Source organism: Lepisosteus oculatus, chromosome 2 (genome assembly GCF_040954835.1).
Source record: "Lepisosteus oculatus isolate fLepOcu1 chromosome 2, fLepOcu1.hap2, whole genome shotgun sequence".
Taxonomy (NCBI): domain Eukaryota; kingdom Metazoa; phylum Chordata; class Actinopteri; order Semionotiformes; family Lepisosteidae; genus Lepisosteus; species Lepisosteus oculatus.
Genome location: NC_090697.1, coordinates 9,270,878 through 9,293,697, shown reverse-complemented (window position 1 = coordinate 9,293,697; position 22,820 = coordinate 9,270,878). Strand labels below are relative to the sequence as shown.

General features: G+C 37.9%; 2 protein-coding genes across 2 annotated transcripts; both read right to left on the bottom strand.

The window, feature by feature from the left end:
* Window positions 1-3,759: 3,759 nt before the first annotated feature.
* cox7a2b (cytochrome c oxidase subunit 7A2b) lies at window positions 3,760-10,114 on the bottom strand. The gene is made up of 4 exons (XM_006626140.3): window positions 10,005-10,114; window positions 9,315-9,404; window positions 5,666-5,750; window positions 3,760-4,007 (listed from the first exon to the last, which is right to left on the bottom strand). Exons 1-4 carry the CDS (start codon window positions 10,020-10,022, stop codon window positions 3,949-3,951), a joined length of 252 nt encoding a protein of 83 aa, XP_006626203.1. The 5' UTR covers window positions 10,023-10,114; the 3' UTR covers window positions 3,760-3,948.
* Window positions 10,115-11,114: 1,000 nt separating this feature from the next.
* LOC102690986 (cell cycle control protein 50A) lies at window positions 11,115-21,301 on the bottom strand. The gene is made up of 7 exons (XM_006626139.3): window positions 20,810-21,301; window positions 19,665-19,784; window positions 15,804-15,911; window positions 14,518-14,605; window positions 14,198-14,344; window positions 13,882-14,088; window positions 11,115-12,769 (listed from the first exon to the last, which is right to left on the bottom strand). Exons 1-7 carry the CDS (start codon window positions 21,056-21,058, stop codon window positions 12,576-12,578), a joined length of 1,113 nt encoding a protein of 370 aa, XP_006626202.1. The 5' UTR covers window positions 21,059-21,301; the 3' UTR covers window positions 11,115-12,575.
* Window positions 21,302-22,820: the final 1,519 nt, after the last annotated feature.

Here is a 22,820-nt window from a genome sequence, read left to right as displayed (position 1 = left end):
TGCCTGGCTGAGAGACACTGACCTACCATGGCCATAAGGTCAAGGCTGACAGATCCCAACCCCCTCCCTTCAAGGAATGAACCAGGGAGGCAGCTGCAAGGGTGAAGATGGAGTGGAGAAGAATGAGCTAGAAAAGATGTTGGCACAGGGGTTGCTCAGCAGGCAAAATATTTATATGCATGCTGATGTACTTCCTAACTGAATGTCAAATATTTATACATATGAGAGCAGAAGTGCAAGATTACAATCTGGCCTCCTCCCTAACTACTGTTTAACTACTCCAGATTTTCGATTATCAGCTACAGGATTTGTAATTTGAGATTAGCTCATGGGTCTAAAATTTCATCCATTACGGGCCTATCTCATACAAGGATCATGTTATGAAGTAACCTGTTTCTCGTGGTTGCTACACATGAGTCTCAGAGTTGTATGGCAAAAGCGTGAGGTCTTACTTTGGTATTGATTGCCAATTGATTGACCTGAATTGAATTATAATTAACTGAATCGTTTGGTATATGATTGACTGTAACAAAACAAGACTGGATCATCCTGCAGTGACAGGGAGTTCCGTGGGCATCAGCAACTGTGTGGAGAAACAAACTGTGAACAAAGTCATCAACACAGCATCCCAGTTTAATACCCTTAAATCTTTGAAGTAGACCAGGGATAGACAGCGTCTCTAATAAAGGACCGCAGAGCCCTTTCCTCCTCTGATGTTAGCTACTTCATTGTATAATTATTTCAATTAGAAGACATCGTTTTTTGTAGTGACCCAAGATTCCTTCTCTAAAAGACTGTACAATACAAAACAAAAGAAGCAAATAAGCCTATTCTGATCTTGCATCTCATTCCAATAAACATGAAAAATATTTGAATGTAAGGGATGGACCCCAAAACCCTTAAGATACTTGTGTAGTTTTAGTTAGAAATGTGTATTCATCACTACATGCTCTCATCATCCCATGCTTATCAGACTGTGCCAGTTTTTGTTTTTATTGACCGTTTCGTTGAGGACATAACCCAAATTATATTGCCTGTGTACGTCTTTGAACTGAGAAACACATTGTTTAAAAAAAATTAAGAACATATGTAATGTTTCAGATAATCCAGTTTGTCTGGCTGCTAGTTCTCCAGATATACTATCACGATAGTGCTTTACAGATCATCATCAACCAGTATCTACAGCACAGCTTGGAAGTTTGTTCCTTGTAACCACAAGAGTTATATTTAAATGTACAGAAATGTATTTGTTTCTCTTGTTCTAAAATAAATTGCTGCAAAGAGAACAGTACAGTCCCAGCACCAACAATTTACCCTATCAAACCTGTTTGCTAGACGTAAAATAAGTACCAAATGATCGTATGTGGACACAAGCTTGGTTATAAGGCTTTCTTAATATTAATATAAATACCATCTGTATTAGCATATTGCATCCTTGATCATAGCTCTATTACCATATTTCCAGTTTTGTCATGGTTTTCCGTTACTTTTTCCAGGATTTCTTTAAATCAAAACTTTATTGGACTTTGTCATTTTTTTTTTTTTGCAGGATTGCCAGTCCTGGAAATTATATTCACAATGCTTCAACTTTCCCTGGAAATATGTATCCCTGATTTTATTGTTGTATTCCACGTTCAAAGCGCTCAAAGCCAGTGCCGTCGTTAACATTGCATGCTCTATTACGTTACACATTGAGCCTTTGGCAATTGTCTTAAATGTTTTGATAAACCATGACGTGACTTAACGAGAAAAAATTAACGGCATATTACTAAACTAAAGAGAGCTGCAGCAACTATATATACATTAGACCCTACAATGTAACATTTAATACATGAATATTATAAAACTATAAATGTCATCAATTTAGGAAACCAACAATCAAATGAAACTGCTTCCTGACATTGGACCAGACATATCCCAGAGCTGTCTTGGTCTTATCTACTTGGAGATTTCCCAAAACCTTTTAACTGCAATATCAGTGATAGAAAACTGGTTTACATGACATCAAAAGAAACAATACAGAAAAGATATCTGCAAGGTCATGTATTTAATTTAAAACTATACCCCTGTATATAGAATGTAATGGCATGTTGTGCTCTCACTTGACTCACTCATTGTAAATCTTTAGAATATTCCATACTCTTTGAACTCAGCATGGTCATGAACTGTTTTCTTCCACTTAAGCCCTGAATCAGGCCTCTACTGTCTATACTTACAAAGATATTAGAAAATGTTTTTCTCATGTGTTTATTCTGCAGTGTTCAAGCCTTCAATGCACTCAATGCAGGAGTTATCTGCAGTCCTCCTCCAACAAAATATCTTAGGTGAAACCGTTTAGGTACATTTTGAAATACACCAGCATAAATCAGGTCTGTTTTCCTTTTTTACACTCTAAAGGTGGGGCTTGAAGACTATTATTTGTGATCACATGATTCCTCTTCTGAACCCAATTGTTTTGCTAATCAAGATCCCAAAAATCTACGACTCACAAAACAGGGAATGATGCTCTTCAGGTCATATCCCCATTAAACTGCTGATTGTTTTGCCTTATTTTTAACCAGAACATACTGCAGCTGTCAGGTGACGTTGATCACTCACTGGTGACCTTGTCTGGCTAACATTTCATTCTTAAAAATCAAATTTAGCCTCCGGTATCTTTGTCCTATTTTGCTGTTAGGTGCTAACAAACGTTTTTGATGTAATAAACCAATGTCCTCACATGCGAACGGGTGTAAACAAAATAACACCTTTGAAAAATTGAAGAACTTGTAGAAATCAGCCAAAACGCATTGCTGAATATTATATTTGGATGCAGCGATTGCTTAGAAGGAATTATGGGTGAAAGGGAGTTTTGTAGCTAGAAAACAAGAGCCAACAATTAGTATAGGAGAAAAGTTACATTCAGCCCATCTTGGTTGGTAGTAGATGACTGATCATAGAATATCATCCAGCTATTTCATGCAGGGAGCCAGAGTGCTGGCTTTAACAACATGGCTGGGTGGCTTGTTTCAGACGTCCCCGACCAGTGTGTAAAATATTGCCTCCGGTTCTCCATTTTAAATACATTTTTCCTCACTTTCCACTCGCGTTTTCGGGTTTGCGTTTCATTGGTGATCTTATGTTAGAACTGGACTGACATTAAAAGGGGCAGCCTTCCCATCCAGTTTATAACACTGGAGTAAAAACAGCAGTAGGTGGCCCTCAGAGAACACCCATCAAGTGAGTGACTGCCATGCAAAATGGAAGCCGGTGTTAACCCTCATGCATTGTAATGGTCTGATGTAAGAGCAATCTGATGTACAGAAAGCAGCAGCTGTTAAAAATTAATTGTGTTAATAGCCTGCCACATCACGAATAACATTTGTTCCTCTTTGTTTATGTTGCTTCCAGATGTCACTACAATTCTAAGAAACCTCATAAAATGTTTAGTTTGCTTTAGGATCTTGTTAAGAAACTTAAATTCACTTTTTCCTCCCTAATCAGTCCTATTCAGTTCTAGAGTTTTACAGTCTCATTCCATTGTTTTCCTGGCTTTTTTTTCCCATGTTAATCATAGAGGATGGATGCATTGTCTTTTTCAGATCATTGTACAGTGTGTATATTTTCGAATGTTGAATAGGGAAGACTGGGACAACGTCATTTGCGTCTTCAGAAAGCACAAAGGGGTGAAGAACTTAAGAACTGCCACAAGTTACTACAAAGGTTGCTTTTTATACTGCTGTTCACTATGCTTATCTGCAGCTGAAGAATAAGCCACAATTAAAAGTTTAAGGGGTACTGCCTTTATTGTTTGCAGTTGATACAGTACAATTAATAAATATTGATCCCATTACACATGAAAAAGCCCATTATGACAAGGACAAATCAGCTCCCTGAAGATAACATGGAATTTTTACAATTGGACCAAGTCATTTGAAAGTTATACATCTGGATCTTCAATGAAGGGAATCACTTCTTCTTCTTGGGCAATGCTGCACTGACCAGTTCATATACCACGAAACCTGTTCCTGAAATGAAAAACAATAGGGTGGAAAAATACGAATACAATAAAAAATAAAATTAGCCCAACCACTAGTGCCAAGAAAGAACAACATTCCAGCTGGAATCACTCTATCCTGTCAAGGTTACAACTGGATTTTTATACAATGGAACATGAAGGGTTTTCCATTTATATAGCAAGGCACTAAATATTTTACTGCATTGCTAAATAAATTTTGGGTCAATGGGGGATATGTGATGCATTTAACACTAACCAAACCACTAAAAATATTCCTTTTAAAAATAAATTAGTAGCAAATAACTGAACACATACATTTCTTAAAAGCATAATTTTACCACACTCTTCTATACACTAAGCAAAGGTAACTTTAGAGACATTAAGAACAGCAAAAATCCAAATCCAGGAGTTAACGATGATACTTAATGTTTAAACACACCACACCAAGTCATCAGCCACATAACTAAACATAACCGCTAAAACCACTTTTTAAAGCGAGCTTCGGACAGTTAACACCACACGAGGCAGTCAAGCGATAAAGCAATTAAGGTAAGTCAAAATGGTGTTTTAGCAGAAACTACAATAGCTGCCTTAGTTTTTACAAATTGGACACAGACATTTCTTTATACCCAGACCTGCTTCAAGCTGGCACCTCGTATGGTGCAGCAATATGTTATTTGCCCACAATGGATCATCACCTGTTTGAAAACATAACACGGACTGCTCATCTTCAAAACTTGTTTGGCTGACTCCAGATTTGGCAGACATCCGTGTCGCACCAATGTAGTTACAGCACATGGAAACCTAGATTTATTGTACAAATCAGATTGGCTTTTGACTGCAATTTTGTTTTCTAGTAGACACGCACTTTTTGCCGTTCAATTAATTCCATAACACGGCAAGTATCAAAGTCGAGTGACAATACAATTTCACTCATTTTAAAATGGGATTCCTGCTTCTACAAAGACACCTGCCTCACCACCATTTTGTTTACAATCTTCAAACTGGGGCTGTTGTGTGATCTGCCACTCTGACTGATGTGAAATTTGGCACATTTTAAAAAATTAAAACCTGTTCAGACTTGCACTTCAAGTTGCAGTAAGACCTTTCACACCCACAACGTGTCATCACCTCCTTGGCATGACATAGCCCATACGTCTAGCTGCTCTTTTTCAGAAACTGTTGATGAATCTTTTAAGATTTTTTTTTTTGCCACACTTTCATGGGTAGGCTCTTACTGGGAAGCTCTTGCAACTGCTTGCAGTTTTCTAGTTGGGATATATATTTAAGAAATGATTCAAAAGCACTTGGAAAACTACACATGTGGACTGTAACTTTTAATTATGACTCAAAAGGAAGGATCACAGCAGTGTTCGTTTTTCATTTCTACCACAGGCCAATTACATCATTACAGACACAGGGGGAATTGTTCCAGACGTTTCTCTTAAATTGGATCCATGAGTCCAGAGGCTGCACTATTAGGTTCTTTGTGTGACTAGCAACACTTCTCTCATACAGTATTATGCCAGGATACAAGTGACACGAATGCTGATGATATAACTCAAAAGGAGCATGGTATAGTCTGTGCAGTTTTAATACTTAGGAATGATACACTCAGATACAATAATGCAACTTCTTAAATTTCTAAGTCTTTTCACTGTCACTTACCTAGAACAGTAAGGGCCATTGTACACTTGTACAGAACAGTGTCTCCTGCCCCTCCTTTCAAGTACACTGGAATCCCATTGTCTTCCTGTAACACAGATGCAGTACAAGTCAACTCACATGCTACAATCTATACTCTTAATACAATTACACCAAAACCATTAACACACTCGAAAGCACCTTTAGAACCACATTTCTTTGTTATACATGCATATTGTGGGGGCATAACCAAATACAGTATTATAGTACATAATACAAAAAAATAACATTTAGACTAAGTAAGCTTTTTCATTTTACTTTAATAATATAGATTGTCTTCTAGTGTAGGTCCAATTGATTCTTAACATGCTTCATAAAATGTATGTGCAAACTAAGAAAAAATGTAGAATTTGACAATTATGGACATTTATGTACACCATATGCATGCAGTGTTTTTGTCACACCAGCTGATGCTTGCTACAGAGCTATAAGCACTGAATGGATTAGAGAAACACAATGCCAATAGCAGGTCCTTAAATCCTGTATTAAAGTATCACAGAACTAACACTAGCCCTCAAGTATACAACAGGTCAAACCATTTCCCTTTTTCTTGAATATTTAAGTCACAAATTCATGATTTTATGTGGGGGAATAGTTAACAACTAGAACTAGTTCAAGTAGGTAGCTGCGTCAATATTTTCATTTTTTCATGGATTCATTGAGAAACAGAGTCAAAGTAGCGGAGGCCTAAACTAGTTTTATTGATTTGCTCCTTTTGAAACTGCTTGTGTCGAAAGATTGGGTAGCCAAGCAACTCGGTACCAGGCAGAATCACTGCAAAAACCAAGATGGTTGCCCACGCACCTTTCTTAATCAGTATGCAGCCCATAACACTAAGTGTGGTATCGCTGTTTTTTTGTAAAAACCCACATCTTCTTATACCGTGATTTTATTACAAAGTATATAAAAACGCAGCTCTTATTCTCTTCTAGATCATTTTTTAAATCGTGCTATGATCTGTAGTATTTGAAGTAATTGCCTGCTTAACCCATTTAATATGAGACACTGGAAAACAGAAGCTAAGCAATAATATATTTCTTACCTGGAAAAATTATTCAGGAAGCAAAACTAAATATATCAATGAACTCTGTATGTTCTGTAATGTTTTAAGAATTAACAGACCTAAACAGAAGAATTAGCAAAAGCCTCAATTTAATTGCACTAATAGAGCATTAGTCTGCTTTCACACCACATGCGTAAAAGCCAGTCCAGAACTGAACCACAACAATCTGTCAGAAATACTTATCTGTCAGCCTACAGAAGAATAAAAACCTAGGAATGAATTGCAAACTTAACTTTAATGCAAAAACTGACCTCACTCATTGACACAGATATATACCGCCAATACACTGCACCAATTCCAATTAACAGAAACAGTTAAAAAATATGAACATTCTCTGATTCTTTAACAAAAAAAATACCTTTAAATGCTAGAGGCAGTGGTCAAAATATAGATAACATGGTAAATGAAGGAAGGATTGAGAGCTTCCACTTAGGTGTGGCTCACATGTTACGCAAACAGCATTCCAGCATGATTAGGCTCACATATAAAAATGCTGGACAGGCTCGGTTACATTTAAGTATCATGGCTTAAACAGGAGACTTAGTGACTTTGAGTCCCGTGATGTAGAGAGCACAGGCAATGGACTACTGAGCAGTGAAGAAATGTGATCAGATCAGAAGAATCATCCCACACCATATACCAAGAGCATGAGTGGCAGAACACATGTGAATTCACAATGGCTGGAGCTGCATGATATCATTCTGCTTCCTTCCCGCAGAATTCTAGACACTGGCAGACTCCATGCCAAGGCAAATACAAGCTGTACTGGCAAAACTAGATGGTCAATCACCGTATTCAGTCACTTTACATTGGCATTTCCCTTTTTTGTATACCTGTATATACAGCTTTACTGGTTATGTAACCAATACAAAAATGACTTAAAAATAGGATAGCCTTTACGCATTAGACTCTACATTTTAAATCATCCTCCCATATAGGATGGAGGATATTCTATTAAAGAGGCACTACAATGGTGTACCAGTGTATTGCTTATGAGTTATGATTTTAATGTACTGTTGTACAAGACAGCATCACTAATATCTACGCTTTCTGACTTCAGCTATTAGTGCAACATGAAAGGTTTAGGCAGGTCACTTTCCAAACTAAACTCCTGTTCAATAGATAGAGCTAGGTGTACTTGGGTAAGCATCCAACAGTCAAGTGTCAGGCTGTCCTTCATAATCACCCAAACCGCTTGTGGAGAGACTAAGGTTGCCACAATTGACAGGCACAAGTTGCTTACATCCATGAGCACTTAAAAACACAATCATAAAACTACACCTTACAATCAGAAAGTTATTTTCATTTTTAAAGGACATCCGTCAGCTTTGAGATTTAAGACGCAATGCAGAAATGACAATATTCAAAGAAGGAATCTGAAGGAAAGGCGAGTCCGGGCAGGCACCAGCATCAGGTTGAGATGGAGACAAAAGCTGTGAAGAAGCCAAAGGCACACGATTGCAAGGGAATGTTACCTGAAGTTGAGTAAATACCTAGAAAATCAAATTATGATGAACAGGGAGCCAAAGGCTGTTCCAGCAGTTTCTGAAAGGCAGAAACTTACACAGCTCTCAGTTTAAGCATGAAAACGAAACCGAAATCAACTGGAGAGATAAAGAAGTTCATTGTTATCAGCAATTAAAACAAATGGCAACCTTTCCAATATGCATGCCTAGAATAAAAAAAAAAATTGTGCAACACAATTTAAGAAAATTAAAACCGTACATCTTTTTTTGTTCATAACATAGTAGATCAGATGTTTTGGTCGCTAAGCTGACCTTCTGACTTATGTTTTACTTCTTTGTAGTTTTTTCCCCCAACTGTACCACGACTCTAGTACCACTGATCACCATTATGAATGTAGCACATAAATGCTGGTTTTTACCATTGCGTAGAGCATCATCATAGAGCCGTTACAGTTATTCCATTGTGACTTATGACTGCACAAGGCTGTACAAGTAAAATATTAGTAATACACCTCAAAGTTGCAGTGAACAGAATTATATGGTTAAAGTATTTAAAAAATATTTAAAGATTTTCTTCATAGCTCATCACGTCTGTCATGTACTAAAAATAACCTGAGCCAGTAGACGTTTTCAATTATGAAGAGCTCCTTTGCTCATGGGTGTGAAATTCTGGTTAAACTATTTGTTTTTTATGGGAAAGTGGTTTTCCCATTGAGTCCAGGTCAAAATCCCCATGGCCTCTGCAATCATGCAAACGGAACAACGTTTAGCTGCAGATCGTTGCAAACTAGAATGGTTTTAGTGCATTCCAGTAACTGCCTTTAACGATGCTTCCAGCTGACATGATGGTAGACGTTTTCCAACTTCTTGGATGAGAACACCGTCTTCTGGTGCAGACATAAAGCCAATCCAACACTCAAAAAAACAAATTCGAACACCTTCCTTCATAGACTGTCTTACTATTCGTTTAAATGTGTCAATGAGTTGTGTTTGTACACTTGAGCTTTTCTGTTGACGTAGGAGTCATCTGTTGTCGGGTTGGGTTTTTTTTTCCTGTTATGCAGGGGGATTTCCTGCTCCTCACCTGGAAGATCTTCTGCTTCTCCGGAACCTTATTTTGGACCTGCCTGCGGGCCGTGGTGCTGAGCGTCCGCTGCGAGAGCTGACGGAGACCCTGGGTCACAAACACATCAACCGTCAGTAAAGTCAGAATCCACTCACAACCAGCTCGACTGAATTTCGTCTAGAACTGCCGGTTTTTAAAATCAAATACCTAATCAAATCCTGTTGATTTTACGAAATCATGTTAACGGCAACGCAGACATTTCCACAAATAAAAGGTAAAAACGCTTCTCTGAAGCAAAGTTTTCCACAAATACTAGTCCCCAGCCTGGCAACCATCACCCGTCTACCCAACTAGGAAAGCCAGAATTTATTTTATCACAAGAGCTGCGCCTCCTCTTTAATTTGGCTACACAACTTTTCTCTGCAATCAACAAAATGACATCTACCTCGGCTCTGTTTCCAAAGTCAGGTCCTTTTCTCTCTCTTTTGTTATAAGTTATTTTAAAATTTGCTACAATTCTGTGCTGAAAACAAACATGCATAATGCTAAAAACCGGCCTAATCCATTTAGCGCACTGTGACCGCTAACCTCACACTAAGATAAAACCTATAAAAATGAACAAGTGACAACTGCACATTTTAACAAACACACAATTTCTATCTACTTTCTTCATAAGCCAGTAGAACATAAGAAACAACCCGTATTTACCAGGAAGGCTCTGAACATCTTGACTGATTTCACAGTTTCTTCCTTACTGTGTAAAAGTACAAGGGCATCAAGGAACAAACTATTTCCTGCAGTATCCCATAAACCACTGCGCACAGTGATCTCTTCCAGGTCACAGTGACCTCGCCGGAAGTGGCAGCTAGGAAGCGTCTGTAAATAAGGAGCTGAATATTATTTTAACATGTTGAATGAACAAAGAGAAAAATATCTAAAAAGGAGAACCAATGATTGGGCTCTTATTAATCGTAAAAAAATCTCAAATGGTTATCCAATTGTCAAACTAAACAGTCTATTATTACTGTGGAGGCAGTAATAGTATTTATGTTCTCTTAACATAAAAGTAGTTCTATTTTACCAGAATTTTTTCGATTATACTGAACAAGTCTGTTTCCAAAAAGAGAATGTAGAACTAAGTTATGATTAATATAAAGTCTTTTCAAATAGCTGTTAAAATTTTAACAGCAATTGTATAATTTTATTAAGGAAATACCTTTTGGATGAAGTCCAGTATTTGATCTCATTTATTCCTCCTAATAACCTATACCAGTATTCCACAAAGTATTTAAGGAATGGATGCCAAGTCTCTTTGAAAAAAATCTTGATTTCTGTATTTCTTAATGCTAATTGAAAAGAATTACAAATCACATCGCCCAACAACTGTTTCAGCAGTTTTCTACCTCTAAAGCTTTCTACTCTTTCTAGGAAAGTTAATGTTCCACGTTAAACATACACATCCACCCCTTGAAGGGTGAATATGAGGGCTTTTACACTTCATCAAAAATTAAATTATATATGAAATTGGAATTTGCATTTTAATATAATGTTTTAGTTTGTCTCCCTCTTAATTCCCTGAACCAGCTATTATTGCATGTTTAAAACAATGAAATTCTTAACTGAATATATTCTGCTTACAAAAATTTAAATGGTGAATATCATCAGATTTGTTTATCACAAACATGTTACTTCCATTTTAACTTTACTCACTCTATATAAAACATGTTATTCTCATATTATGCATCTCTGTGTGCCATAGATAACTAATTTCATATTATGTTAATGCCATGACCTTTCCTAAAAGACAAGGCTAGAACAGCAGTTTTCCACATTTATTTTCCATTCACTGGTGACCGATAAATTCTTCAGGACAAAATCTTCTTTACAAAATCCAAAACCAACAATTATACAGGCCAAAGAAAACACATTTATTTTTAAAAGAAGATATTGTACATAATAAAATGTCAACCGCAACCGTAAAGTGCAAGTTATTTGGTGAATGTTGTGAATTTGCAGGGTAGTGCCATATTGGGAGAAGAGGTGTAAATTGTCTAATTTAATTTTCAAAGTAATTTCAAATGTATTCATCTTGACTTAACAGGTGACATACTTCCAATAACGTTTATTTTAAAATTCCTAATTTTCAATTAACACATTAAGCAGTACATTTCAAGGTGCTCTCTTCATACATGATAAAGTCACAACATTTTCCCAGGCATACTATAACTTAGAAAAAGGACACTCTGTTCTTTACAGAAAACAGAACATGTATCTTAAAACTGACTAGACAGTATTTAAAAAAGTTACAAATTCTGGTTGTTGCCATCACTATGGACTTGTAACACATCAACTCAAAATGAAATGGAATAAGACGTCATTACATTTTGGTGCGATTCACAGCAAAGCCCATAATAACTGGCCTCTGAGGTAAAAAATAACAAAATAAATAAATCAGAGTAGTACATTCACCCAGCAAAGAACATGCCAAATCAGCGGGAATGTTTTTAAATTCATGTTTAGAAACATTAACAGCCATATTCTTTAATGGAGAGGTTCCCAATCCTGGTCTTTGAGGTCCACAAACCTGCCCATTTTCATTCCAGCTAAATTGATTTACTTAAATTAAATTAAAACTGAATTACTTAGCTTAAATTAAGTTGCTTCTTTAAATTATTTTCAACTTTGGTTTTCTACTCAAAAGTCTGGAATTTCAAGTTACTTATGAAACAAGAGTTAAAAGACAGCCTCCAGCATACGCAACACCTGAAAACAATCAAAACACTTCAAATGAGTCCTGTTATTCAGTCCATTCATTTAGGGTTCAATTGTATAAGTGAGAGTTGGGCTGGAACAATTAACAGCAGGTGTATGGGCCCCAGGACTGGATATTGGAAGCATTGCTTTAATTCAGTATAAAGTCGGCTTAAATTCTGCATCTTTCGCCAATGTATTTTCTGAATAGTTTTATCAATAGAGACGGACCATCGCTTTCAGAAGATTCCCATGCTGTTTCCATGAAACCAAGGAAGGATAGAACAGGCATTTTTTTTGTAAGAAAGTTAAAGAATAAACAGCTTTTAAATATTTTAAATTCATTAAAGGACTATCTTTTCTGGTATTTTCCTATCATTTGCTGAAAACATAGTGGTCCACCTCTATACATAAAATACACAAGTGTATCAAAAAGACAGACGCCGTTAAGGATAACCAGTGCTTTTACATTTTATTAGCTAGTGGTCCAAACTGGACCGCGCATGCACAGTACGTTCCTCAGCAGGCTTAGTTGGGAATGTCGGCACTGTTATTGCGATTTCCATATTTGTGGTGTATTATCAGCAGAACAACACCCAGGAAAAAGCAGACAGAGCCCACAGTGATGTAGGCAATGCCCAAAAATGGGTTCTTTCCTCCCATCCAGGAGATGGTACTCAGGATCATTCGCTTGTGGCCTTCAAAACTGCGCACAGGGTAGTCTGAAGGCATGGTGTAAAGGAATAAAGGAGACACACAGTACAACTAGAGCATGGGATTTAAAGAACCATCCGAGACACAATCCTAAAAAACTTCAAAATAATATATATACACTCACCCTTGAGACTAATCAACCATGGTACCTTGTGACTTTAAATCTTTACATAAAAAGTATTAAGCAGATTTAGTTTCTTAAATTATCCTATCCTACCTAAAGTACATTTAAAATCAAAATTTATACAATTGATTAATGGTAGCTCTGATTCTAATGGCAACAGAGAAACAGTTTAAACATTTTCTAGCAAAAAAAATGTATAGGAAAGTACTGGAGAAGAAAAAAAAGGTTATGATGATAATCTAATTTGTTTATAGCCTGTTTATTCCTAAAAATCTGAATGCCTTAAATCTGTGCGCTTAATTAATGTATACAGATTTAACTTGAATGTTTGCAGACTCTGTTCTGGGATTTCCTTTCCTTAATATAATAGAAAGTTTCAGACTATTGTTTTCAAAGGAAAGGCTGTATGAATCTTATTTATTTAAGGGATAAAATTCCAGGTGAAGTGAATATCATTCTCATCAAATATCCCAAATTAAAACATTTACATGTTTTAAATAAGTTTCCTTTGGATCATGGAAGGTGTAAAATTGTCACCTAACACTTCCTATAACTCAAATACCACTAATTACTTCCAATTCTCTATGCAAGCAAGCAATGTTGCACGTCTTGTTCTGCAGTGGAAACAATGCTCTAAATCACAAACTTTACCACAAGGACAGCCTGCAACAGCTAGGTTTCCACCACCAAAGACGCTTTCTGCATTCCTGACCAACTCTGTAGTATTTTAAAAGAAATCTCAAGAGTCTCATTTCTTCAGCGGGAATTAATCCGCAGGCACTGTGCATGGTGAGAGGCTATTAAACATGAACTGCATCAGTAAAACTCGTTTTTTTTTTTTCAAACAGATGAGCTACTTACCTTGCATCACATGGGAGTATTTCTAGTACCAAAAAAAAACGACAATGCAGTTGGATTATTTTTCAGGAAAACACAACTAAGAAAACTCAACCTTTTTTCTTTAAAAAAAAAAACGACCTGTGGATGAAAGGATACTGTAGGTGACCCTTAAGGTGTAGTTGCCTCTAGGCAGAGTGGGAATCAGGTTGTTCTTCTTCTCGATTATGCGGTACAGTTTGCGGAATGTCGGCAGGGCTGCAGTGCGCATCCACACTATGAAGTCTTCATTGATGAAACCGTTGTTGTCCGGGTCACTGTCGAGCTCGTAGACCGGCTTGCGCCAGTTCACAGGCTTCGCAGTACCTGAGCCGGGAAAAAAAAAAAAAGAGGAAAAGGTGGCAGATGAGATGTCCACAATTTCCTTGGAGCGGCTTCTGAAGCCTATTTGAGGGTTACAGATCACGTACTGTACCTTGGAACACCGCAGTCAGGTTAGAGTTTGATCCACCCGGGTTTCTAAATTTCACATTCTTGTCTGTCCACCAGGCAATCCCCTTCTTGGACAGGTCAATAGGGGTTAAGCTGCCATTGGGGTTGTTGTAAAATAATTCCAAGGTGTCTTGGAGAGGCGAGAAAAGGAGAAAAAAAAATTCAACTTTATATTTTTGACCGTGAGGATATGTACACTCCATCAAATGCTGCTGTAAGATACAGGCTATTATATATAATATAGAATATAGCCCTCCTGTCATGGGACAGTGTTTTTCTATGCTCTGTATAAAAAGATATTACCATTAAACAGGCTGTTGGCAATAGCACCACAGGGGGCAATGGGCTTGTCTTCATTCACGCGGTACGGTTCACATTCCTTGCTGGGGTTCTGTAAAAGTAACGCATATAAACTAAAAAGAAGAAAAGTCTACATCTACTCTTAAGAGATTTCTATTGCAATGAATCATTTTTTACATTTAAATTATTAGGAAAAAACATACCTAATGCCTAATTGCAGTGAAATGGTGTCCAGTAAAGTAAGCGTTTATTTGTATTTCTTTTTGTTCTATGTTCATTTTGTTTTACCTTCTGTTACAGAAAGCTGAAGCACACTGACTGAATGGTTATACTTTGAATGTATAAAACCTTGCTTTCAAAGATTTGAAACAAAAAGAACTTCAAACTTTCCATCAAAAGCCACAGAGCTTATTTGCATTATCATTGTCACATAGTTGGGACGCTGTGGTAGTGAATCCTCTGGAACATCGAAATTGGACTAACTGTATCCTCCGTTTGCTCCATAAGCAGAACAATATGGAACTTTAATCAGAAAATATTAGATCTTCAGGTATAAAAAAAAACTGTTAATCACCTTTGCCATGTCTAAATTATGTCAAATTGCAACAATACAATGGCTTAAAGGCATTAAATACACATATACAATATGAAATACATTTACTTTGTTGTTGAGCTTCGCAAATAATTGAACATATAATTTTAACATTTACAAGAAGAAACACGTGTCTGTCATTTCAGGCACTTAATGCAATTTCTCTTCCCAAAAGGAACAAACCACATTGTGACCTCTAGCACAGACACAACAAACTGAAAGATCTAATTTTAAAGACATTATGAAAAACATACATTTGAAAAACAGGAGCAAACAAGAGAGAACCAACATTTATAAATCATTTAAAATTGTCACACAAGACAAAATTAATATTAAATATTTGTAGGTCCCTTACTTGTCAGGATCATTAATTGATTATTTAATATTATACTGAAAGTGTACATGAACTACTTAAATGTTTGCATATTTTGTTTACATATGTCCATAAATTAAGACAACAAAGTTGCTCTTTATTTCTCAATCAGTAATTAAACCTGCGAAACTGAATATGCATACAATGCTGCATTACTCTGAAAAAACTGCAAGTCAAAAATGACCAAATTCTACATACACAGTATATAGGTTTTGTTTCTAGCTTACTGGCGGTCGTGTTTTTCCAAGGGCACCGGGGACTACCCCCCTACCTTTGAAAAGCCTCTTTGAAACTGCAATATTCCGATTCATGGCCATCGCTTACCGTCAGCGAGGATTTGTCACCGTTCAGCTGGCTGTCATCTCTCGATTTCACATACCGCCTGTGATTCTGGTAGAAGTTGGAAAGCCCGTAGTACATGAAGACATTGCTCTGGAGGGAAGCAGATTTCAACAAGTGGAGTCTCGCTGCACACGAGGGTATACAACAGACAGATTTACCCAGCCAGATTTACCCAGCCAAGTCGGTGGGCTATGTGAGATCACACCCCAACGTCCTACAATATCCCCTGCTTCAGCTGAAGAGTTTATAGAGAAGGGTTACCACACAGGAAGAGGTCATTCGGCCCATCCAGGCTCCAAGGATCTCAACCAACATTTATAGTTCCCAAGAGTAATATAACTTTTCTCCACTGCTGTTCAGGGAGATGTTGTCTCAAATATCCTTAAATGAATGTGGTGCTCTGTTCCCTCCACATGTTCTAAAACAAATCTGTATCATTTTCAATTTTTTATACCAATCCTTATTATTTATTAAAATCATATCTTAAGAACTGTTTCTGTAATATTTGCACACATTCATTTTAACAAACCTTATTTAAAAATTCCTTTTGCATTGTTTTTTTTGTTTACATTTCAAGTGACTGAAGCGGTCCAGGATTGGATGTAAAATCAGCACGTCTTGGGTGAGCCTAGTTGCGTCGGTTTTCAAAATGTTAAGGTTTTTTTTTTTAAGATTGTTGTCAAACAATGCAGGGATGGTTCCTCAAATATCACTTCAAAAATCATGAATTAATTTCCTATTCGAAACAATCCTTCATTTGTATGTCAAAGCTCCCTAAATCCAGCCTCATTTGCTCACTCTAATGCCTGCCCAAGGTAAAGCATTTTCCAATACACAAGGCTGGCTTTAAGAATAGCAACACTCAATGCAGAAAACAAGGCTGAACGTTGTATTTAATCGCTCTGGGCTTACATCACCATTCAACTGAAATTAAAGTCTTGTGATACATTTACACATTGAAGATAGCATAAAAATCTTTAGAAACTCAAAATCTGCGTTACGAGTTAAGCTGCCATAAAAAGAAAGAATTCCAGTTTAACCGGCTTCAACTGAGCCTTCAGAAACGTATTTGATCAAAGGGATTTTTCTGGTTTACTCCAAATTAACAGGATAAAACGTCAGGGGAGAAAGTACGGGGGAGATAGTGGAAGAGGGGGTAGAGAGAGAGGCAGAGAGAAAAACACTATCAGCCTCCTCTTCCTCTAAACAAGGTGAGGACCTTGTTCTCATCAGTCTTGGACACCAGCTACTGGCTAAGTAATGCAAAGCCTGTTTTCAGACAGCTTACTGTCCTATTTATTTTTAAAATTCTGAATTTCTTTATTGTGGATACCCAGGCTAAAGATGATCTCTTCTAGTTATGGTGAAACATTGTTTGAATGGGAAGACAGAGTCCCCTTAATTTGGGGCCATCCATGTTGTAGGACGGCAGATTTAGTGCTGGGTCATACTCTTATTCGGGACACACGTTTCATCACTCCTGCTGGCCAGTCAAACTGTTACGTAGGATGTCAGACTAAAGGGCTAGCTTTGTGTTTCTGGGTCTATAGAACATAGGTCTCTGAGACATGCTGATTTACATATAGTGAAACCTTTAATGTTTTAGTTAGGCTGTATGTTTTGTGTTTGTTATTCAGTGTGGCCGATAAATATTTGTCTGCTCATGGTTACCTCTGAATTATTACCAGAGCTGTATCAGAGAACTCACGTGACCAGATTAGACCTACTACTCAGATTTGATTATCTGATTTTGCACTCTCTTGTCCTGACCATCCCTAGTCTGTAACATCTGCATTAGATTTAAAGATATCAGACGCTGTGTATCTAAATAGATTTACAATGACCGTCTTTCAGTTTAGCAATCCACAAAACACTGTAATAAAACATCCTTTAATCTAAAGAACTTGTGTCGATTTAGTAGTTTTGACCTGTTTAACTACCCAAAGCATGTTAGAGCTTAATCATTTATAACATGTATTTAGCTTTAATTACTAATATAACAGCTGGGAGGCACAAAAACTTGATAACATGTTGTCAGAAAATGAGGATTTAGACAATTTACAGAACAAGCTACTAATGACCATCTGAGATAGGCGTCTGAGATAGGCTTAACAACCTCGTTAATAAACTTTTCTTGTGTTAAACATTCCCCACTTTTTATTTTCAAGGCTAGATACACTTAGTCACAGTGAGAGACATGCAAGTGATTTGAGGTGGTTTAAAGTTTGCAGTCAATTAACATACACAATGGAGAGTTAACTGATTATCACCTCCTCTGCACCCAGAAAGCAATTAACAGGTATCAAAGGTAGCATAAATAAAACAATTAACATTTAAAAAGTAAATGCTTCTTGCGGTATTTGGGTTTAGCAAACACATAAATATTAAAAAGTACCAAGCTTATGTATAATTAAAAGCTGTCACAGATGATGCATCTTCCAGCAGGCTTGACTCATTAATCTCACTGTGACTGGGTTTCCAATAAAAATACTCTGCATTAAGACAGAATGAAAAACTGAAAAGAAAGAAAACTTTTGGGCTCCTAGAATGCACTATTTTCACATACAGCTAATAATTACACGACTGGGTTAATTTCAACCAATGTAAAATTCAAAGGTGAATGTTTTTCATGAATCAAACAAAAGTCATCCATTTGTGTCTCAGGTGGATCTTGTGCGCATCACTTCCAGACCTAAAATTCCATTGCATGAATTATTCATTGAGAAATAACTCTGATTCATGAGTGCTGCTGGGCTTTGGACATTGTGAGCATGGTTAATAGCAGCGCAAGCAGATGAGAATCTGGAAGCTCATCTGAAAAGGCACCTCAGATGCTGTCCGAACAATTGACATTTAATCACTAAATGTAAGCCAATACATATTCTGACAGGACATACGTTTTACACATATTCCAGCCAACTACTAGTAATTATTCTCTCAGTGCTCATGCACAGGAATTCCCTAAGGAGAAATTAGTTATTTCTCAAAAAATATACCAATTTAAGGGTGACACAGCAGTTCAGCAGTTAGCACTGTTGCCTTGCACTGCTGGAGCTTGGGTTCGACAAGATCTGTGTGGAGTTTGCATGTTCCCCACATGTATGTTACAGGTTTTCTCTGGGTGCTCCAGTTTCCTCCTACAGTTCAAACACATACTTGGGCCTGGTGTGAGCATGTGTCTATGTCTGCCTGCCATTGACTGGTGTCCCATCCAGAGTGTATCCCACCTTGCTCCCCCACGACACCGAACCGGACACAGCGGTTAGAAAATGGATGGAAAAGATCTGTAAAATGGCGCCGACAGGGAAGGCTGCCGTCCTGCGAGCTCCCATTCATCCTTGTCTATTTCTTATTTGTTTTGTTTTTCGTACTGCTAACTGCACATACTGTTTGCTCGGTGATTAGATATGACCGACAAACACTTATAGACATAAGTTTGAATATTGGCACAGTTCAGCATACTGCACTACCTGGACATAATATATTGCATACACCATGGACACATAGCAGCTCTATTCATATTGAGGTTTATTCCGTTACTAGTACATTATTATCTATTATCAGGTAACCTTATTTTTGTAACCTTAATTTTGTGATTTTTGTGATTCTTGAAATATTTCATTGCCAGCAATTATTGTTGTGCATTTGATAAATAAACTTTGATTTGATGTGGGTGGATATTAGTTTGCATCTCATAATATTATAATTGTCCCATCCAGGGTCTTTCAGACTTCATATCTCGTCTGCCAGCGCAGGCTCTGGCTCAACATGACTCTGTACTGGACTAAGTGTAATGGATGAAGTTACAGTTACTCTAAAACTTACACATCACTTCGGTCTTACCTCAAAGGGCTGGTCCAGTGTAAAAGGGACAGAGCACATACAAGGCTTTGTGCTGTTCCAGCTGTACGTCTGAGAACAGTTGAAGCAGGGACTAGACATGTCAATGCCAGTGTAATCAATCTGGAATATAGAAGGCACAGCTATTACTAGGGGATAATCAATCAGCTCTTAAGAGACAAGAAACTGGTTTACGTACTTGCAAGAATTCAATATGGAACAAAACCAGCTGTAATCACTTACAATAAGATCAGTATAACAATATTTTAGCATTGTTCACAATAATGAAGAGATTAAATGGACAAAAGGATTTGAAATTACACTTCTAAAGTATGCCTTTAAGAGAAGACAATCAGAGTGCAGTAATACACACAGCTCCACGTTCATTCTTCTGCAGAGCTGAAAGACATACAGAACTTGTTTTGTTACTGTAACCCACAGCATAAACCGTATGCCTAAAGTCTACACATGCCTGCAAACCAAATACTGTACCTGCTTTAACTATTTTAAATGCAAGGAAGGCACTGAACATAATGGCATTCTCGGCATTCTCGGATTGAACATAATGGCATTCTTTTACACGGACGAATGAGCCAACAGAAATTCAATTACCTTTGCATATGCCTTCTATGTTAAGATCAAATATTTACTTAACCTCACGAAAACTACCGTGGCAATACATCAGAGTGCAAACTGCACTAAATATACACCGGTCATACTGAAAGAGCAAAACTGATGTCCCTATACTGAACACACTTCGGCGCTTAATTCTGAAGAATCAACAGTGTTTAGAGTATGGCCATGAACGTTGCAACATTGAGTGCTAGTGCATTTCAACACACCAGAGACGCAGAAATACGTTTTCACACCCTTCATCATACCTAACAAAAAAAATCACTACATCGAGGTTGGGCGAATGCAAAAAAATACTGAGTTATATACAGTAATAAAAGTTCATTACTGAATAACACTGTAGAAGACTGGTGCCGAGACGATAATGTGTTGATATCCGAGTGTACACAGAACCGCAGGCTGTAGTGTATCATTCAGAGACCTGCAGCCCCGAAACCGCTACAGGTGATTCGCAGTACCCCCAAGACACCACGCAGTTACCCCTTAATACTGTGCTCATGCCAACACCGCCGTACCTCGAATTCTTTGATGTTGTTCGAAGTGACGAAGAGCCCGATGCCGATGGGGATGAAGATGAGACCAATGACGAAGAAAGCGGGCAGCACCGTGCCCGCGGTGAGGATGGGCTGCCAAGCGGGCAGCCTTTGCTGTTTGAAGGCTGTGTTGTCCGGCTTCTTGCTCTTGATAGCCCCACCGCCGCCAGGCCCGGAGGCCCCGGAGTGGTGACCGTCTTCCTCCTTTGCGTTATAGCTAGACGCCATCATGGCTAATATCCCGTTTCGCTGCACCACCAACACAGAAACCCGGAGAGAAGAATTACGAGGACGAGAGGCTGCGATCGGTGAAACACCGGCGCCCTAAACTACATGTATGTAGTTCGTTACGATGAAAAATTATATCAATAACGATACTCCTTTAACCTTTAAATTCTACCCCCCCATCAAGGAAAAGCAGCAGCGACTAAATAAAACCAGGAAGCTTCTAAATCCCAAACACGTAACGTGCGTGATGACGTCTGTTAATCGCAGAGCGGACGCGCGATGTTCCTATGGGTGGTATTGGGGAAACTGAGAGTTAATCGCGCTAAAAACACTTTAGGTTTGTGTGTTTAATGTGTTCTACAACAATTTATTTTCTTAAGATAAATTTAGTAATAGAGTGCATGCAAATTTCTTATTGTCTCTCACACAGACTTTATTTGACTCTTATGTTTTTTCTTATGCAGAGCGCCAAAGCAATAATGCATCTTTGCGCTTTATGAAGTTACCAGTTTATGGCACATTGTGCAATTCCTTATTCGCCTCGGGCGCTGGCAATCCGCCATTCAGCTTGTCGCTAAAGCGTTTAAGGAATACATCTGTGTGATAAAATGTCATTTTGCGACTGTGATCGATGCAAGAGTAGCAAAAAAAAATCCCAGGATAAAGTTCTTCCGTGCTTTCTCCTCTGGTACAGTATTATACATTATGAATAAACCTTTCATGCCGTGTATTTGAATCAGGTCCCTTTTACTGTTTGAGATTACAGAGGTTCTGTGCGTTTCAGTCAGTCAGTGTAGAACAATCCTTAAAGCTCGAGGTTGTGTCTGATTTATCTGCACTAATTCCAGAGCAAAAATACGCAATTCTTGTAACGCAGTGAACAATACTGTACAGATAGTACTGCGAGTGCGAATTAAGTCTTGCTAGTGCATTACATAATTTTAAAGTAACAGTAAAGTCAATCTAAACTTTTTTATTGCTTTGCCACACTGTCAAGATTGAAATGTTGTGTCAAGATAACCACCTTATTTGTTTTTCATAAGTGGCCTCTTCAAGTTCAGAATTTCACAGTTCATGTGTTCGCTTGAATTTGTCAATGGAAATGGAAATTTTGAGTTTCCATTAAATCTTCTACAGTGTTTGATGATCCTCCTATTTTGGTAATATCTGCAGTCATCTACAGTTTACTAACTGCAGGGTAGGAGTGTGCAGTAAGTGGATAGAGTTTTGGACTTGAACTGGTTGTTGGTTCAGATCCCCGGGAGAGACACTGCTGCTGTACCTTTGAGATTAATAATAATAATTAATTTCTGGACACTCCACTCAAAGTGGTTTACAGATAATGGGGACTCCCCTCCACCACCACCAATGTGCAGCCCCACCTGGATGATGTGATGACAGCCATTGTGCACCAGTACACTCACCACACATCAGCTATCAGTGGGGAGGAGAGCAGAGTGATGGAGCCAGTTCAGAGATCAGGTTTATTAGGAGGAAATGTGGATAGGACACCAGGGTAACACCCCTACTCTTTTTTGAGAAACGCCATGGGATTTTTAATGACCACAGAGAGTCAGGACCTCAGTTTAACGTCTCATCTGAAGGACGGCGACTTTTTACAGTATAGTGTCCCCGTCACTATATTGGGGCATTAGGACCCACATAGACCGCAGGTGACACTAACACCTCTTTCGGCAGCAACCTTAGTTTTTCCCAGGAGGTCTCCCATCCAGGTACTGATCAGGCTCACACCTGCTGAGCTTCA

Bases quoted from the DNA above. Each gene is read 5' to 3' on its own strand.
- cox7a2b (XM_006626140.3), bottom strand. The intron at 5,751-9,314 runs GTGAGGAGCAGG...TCTGTGTTACAG, and splicing joins AGAAGCAGAAGATCTTCCAG to GAAGACAATGGGATTCCAGT. The intron at 4,008-5,665 runs GTAAGTGACAGT...TTTTCATTTCAG, and splicing joins AATGGCCCTTACTGTTCTAG to GAACAGGTTTCGTGGTATAT.
- LOC102690986 (XM_006626139.3), bottom strand. From the start codon at position 21,058: ATGATGGCGTCTAGCTATAACGCAAAGGAGGAAGACGGTCACCACTCC. The intron at 19,785-20,809 runs GTACGGCGGTGT...TCTATATTCCAG, and splicing joins ACAACATCAAAGAATTCGAG to ATTGATTACACTGGCATTGA. The intron at 12,770-13,881 runs GTATCCTTTCAT...CCATGCCTTCAG, and splicing joins CACCTTAAGGGTCACCTACA to ACTACCCTGTGCGCAGTTTT.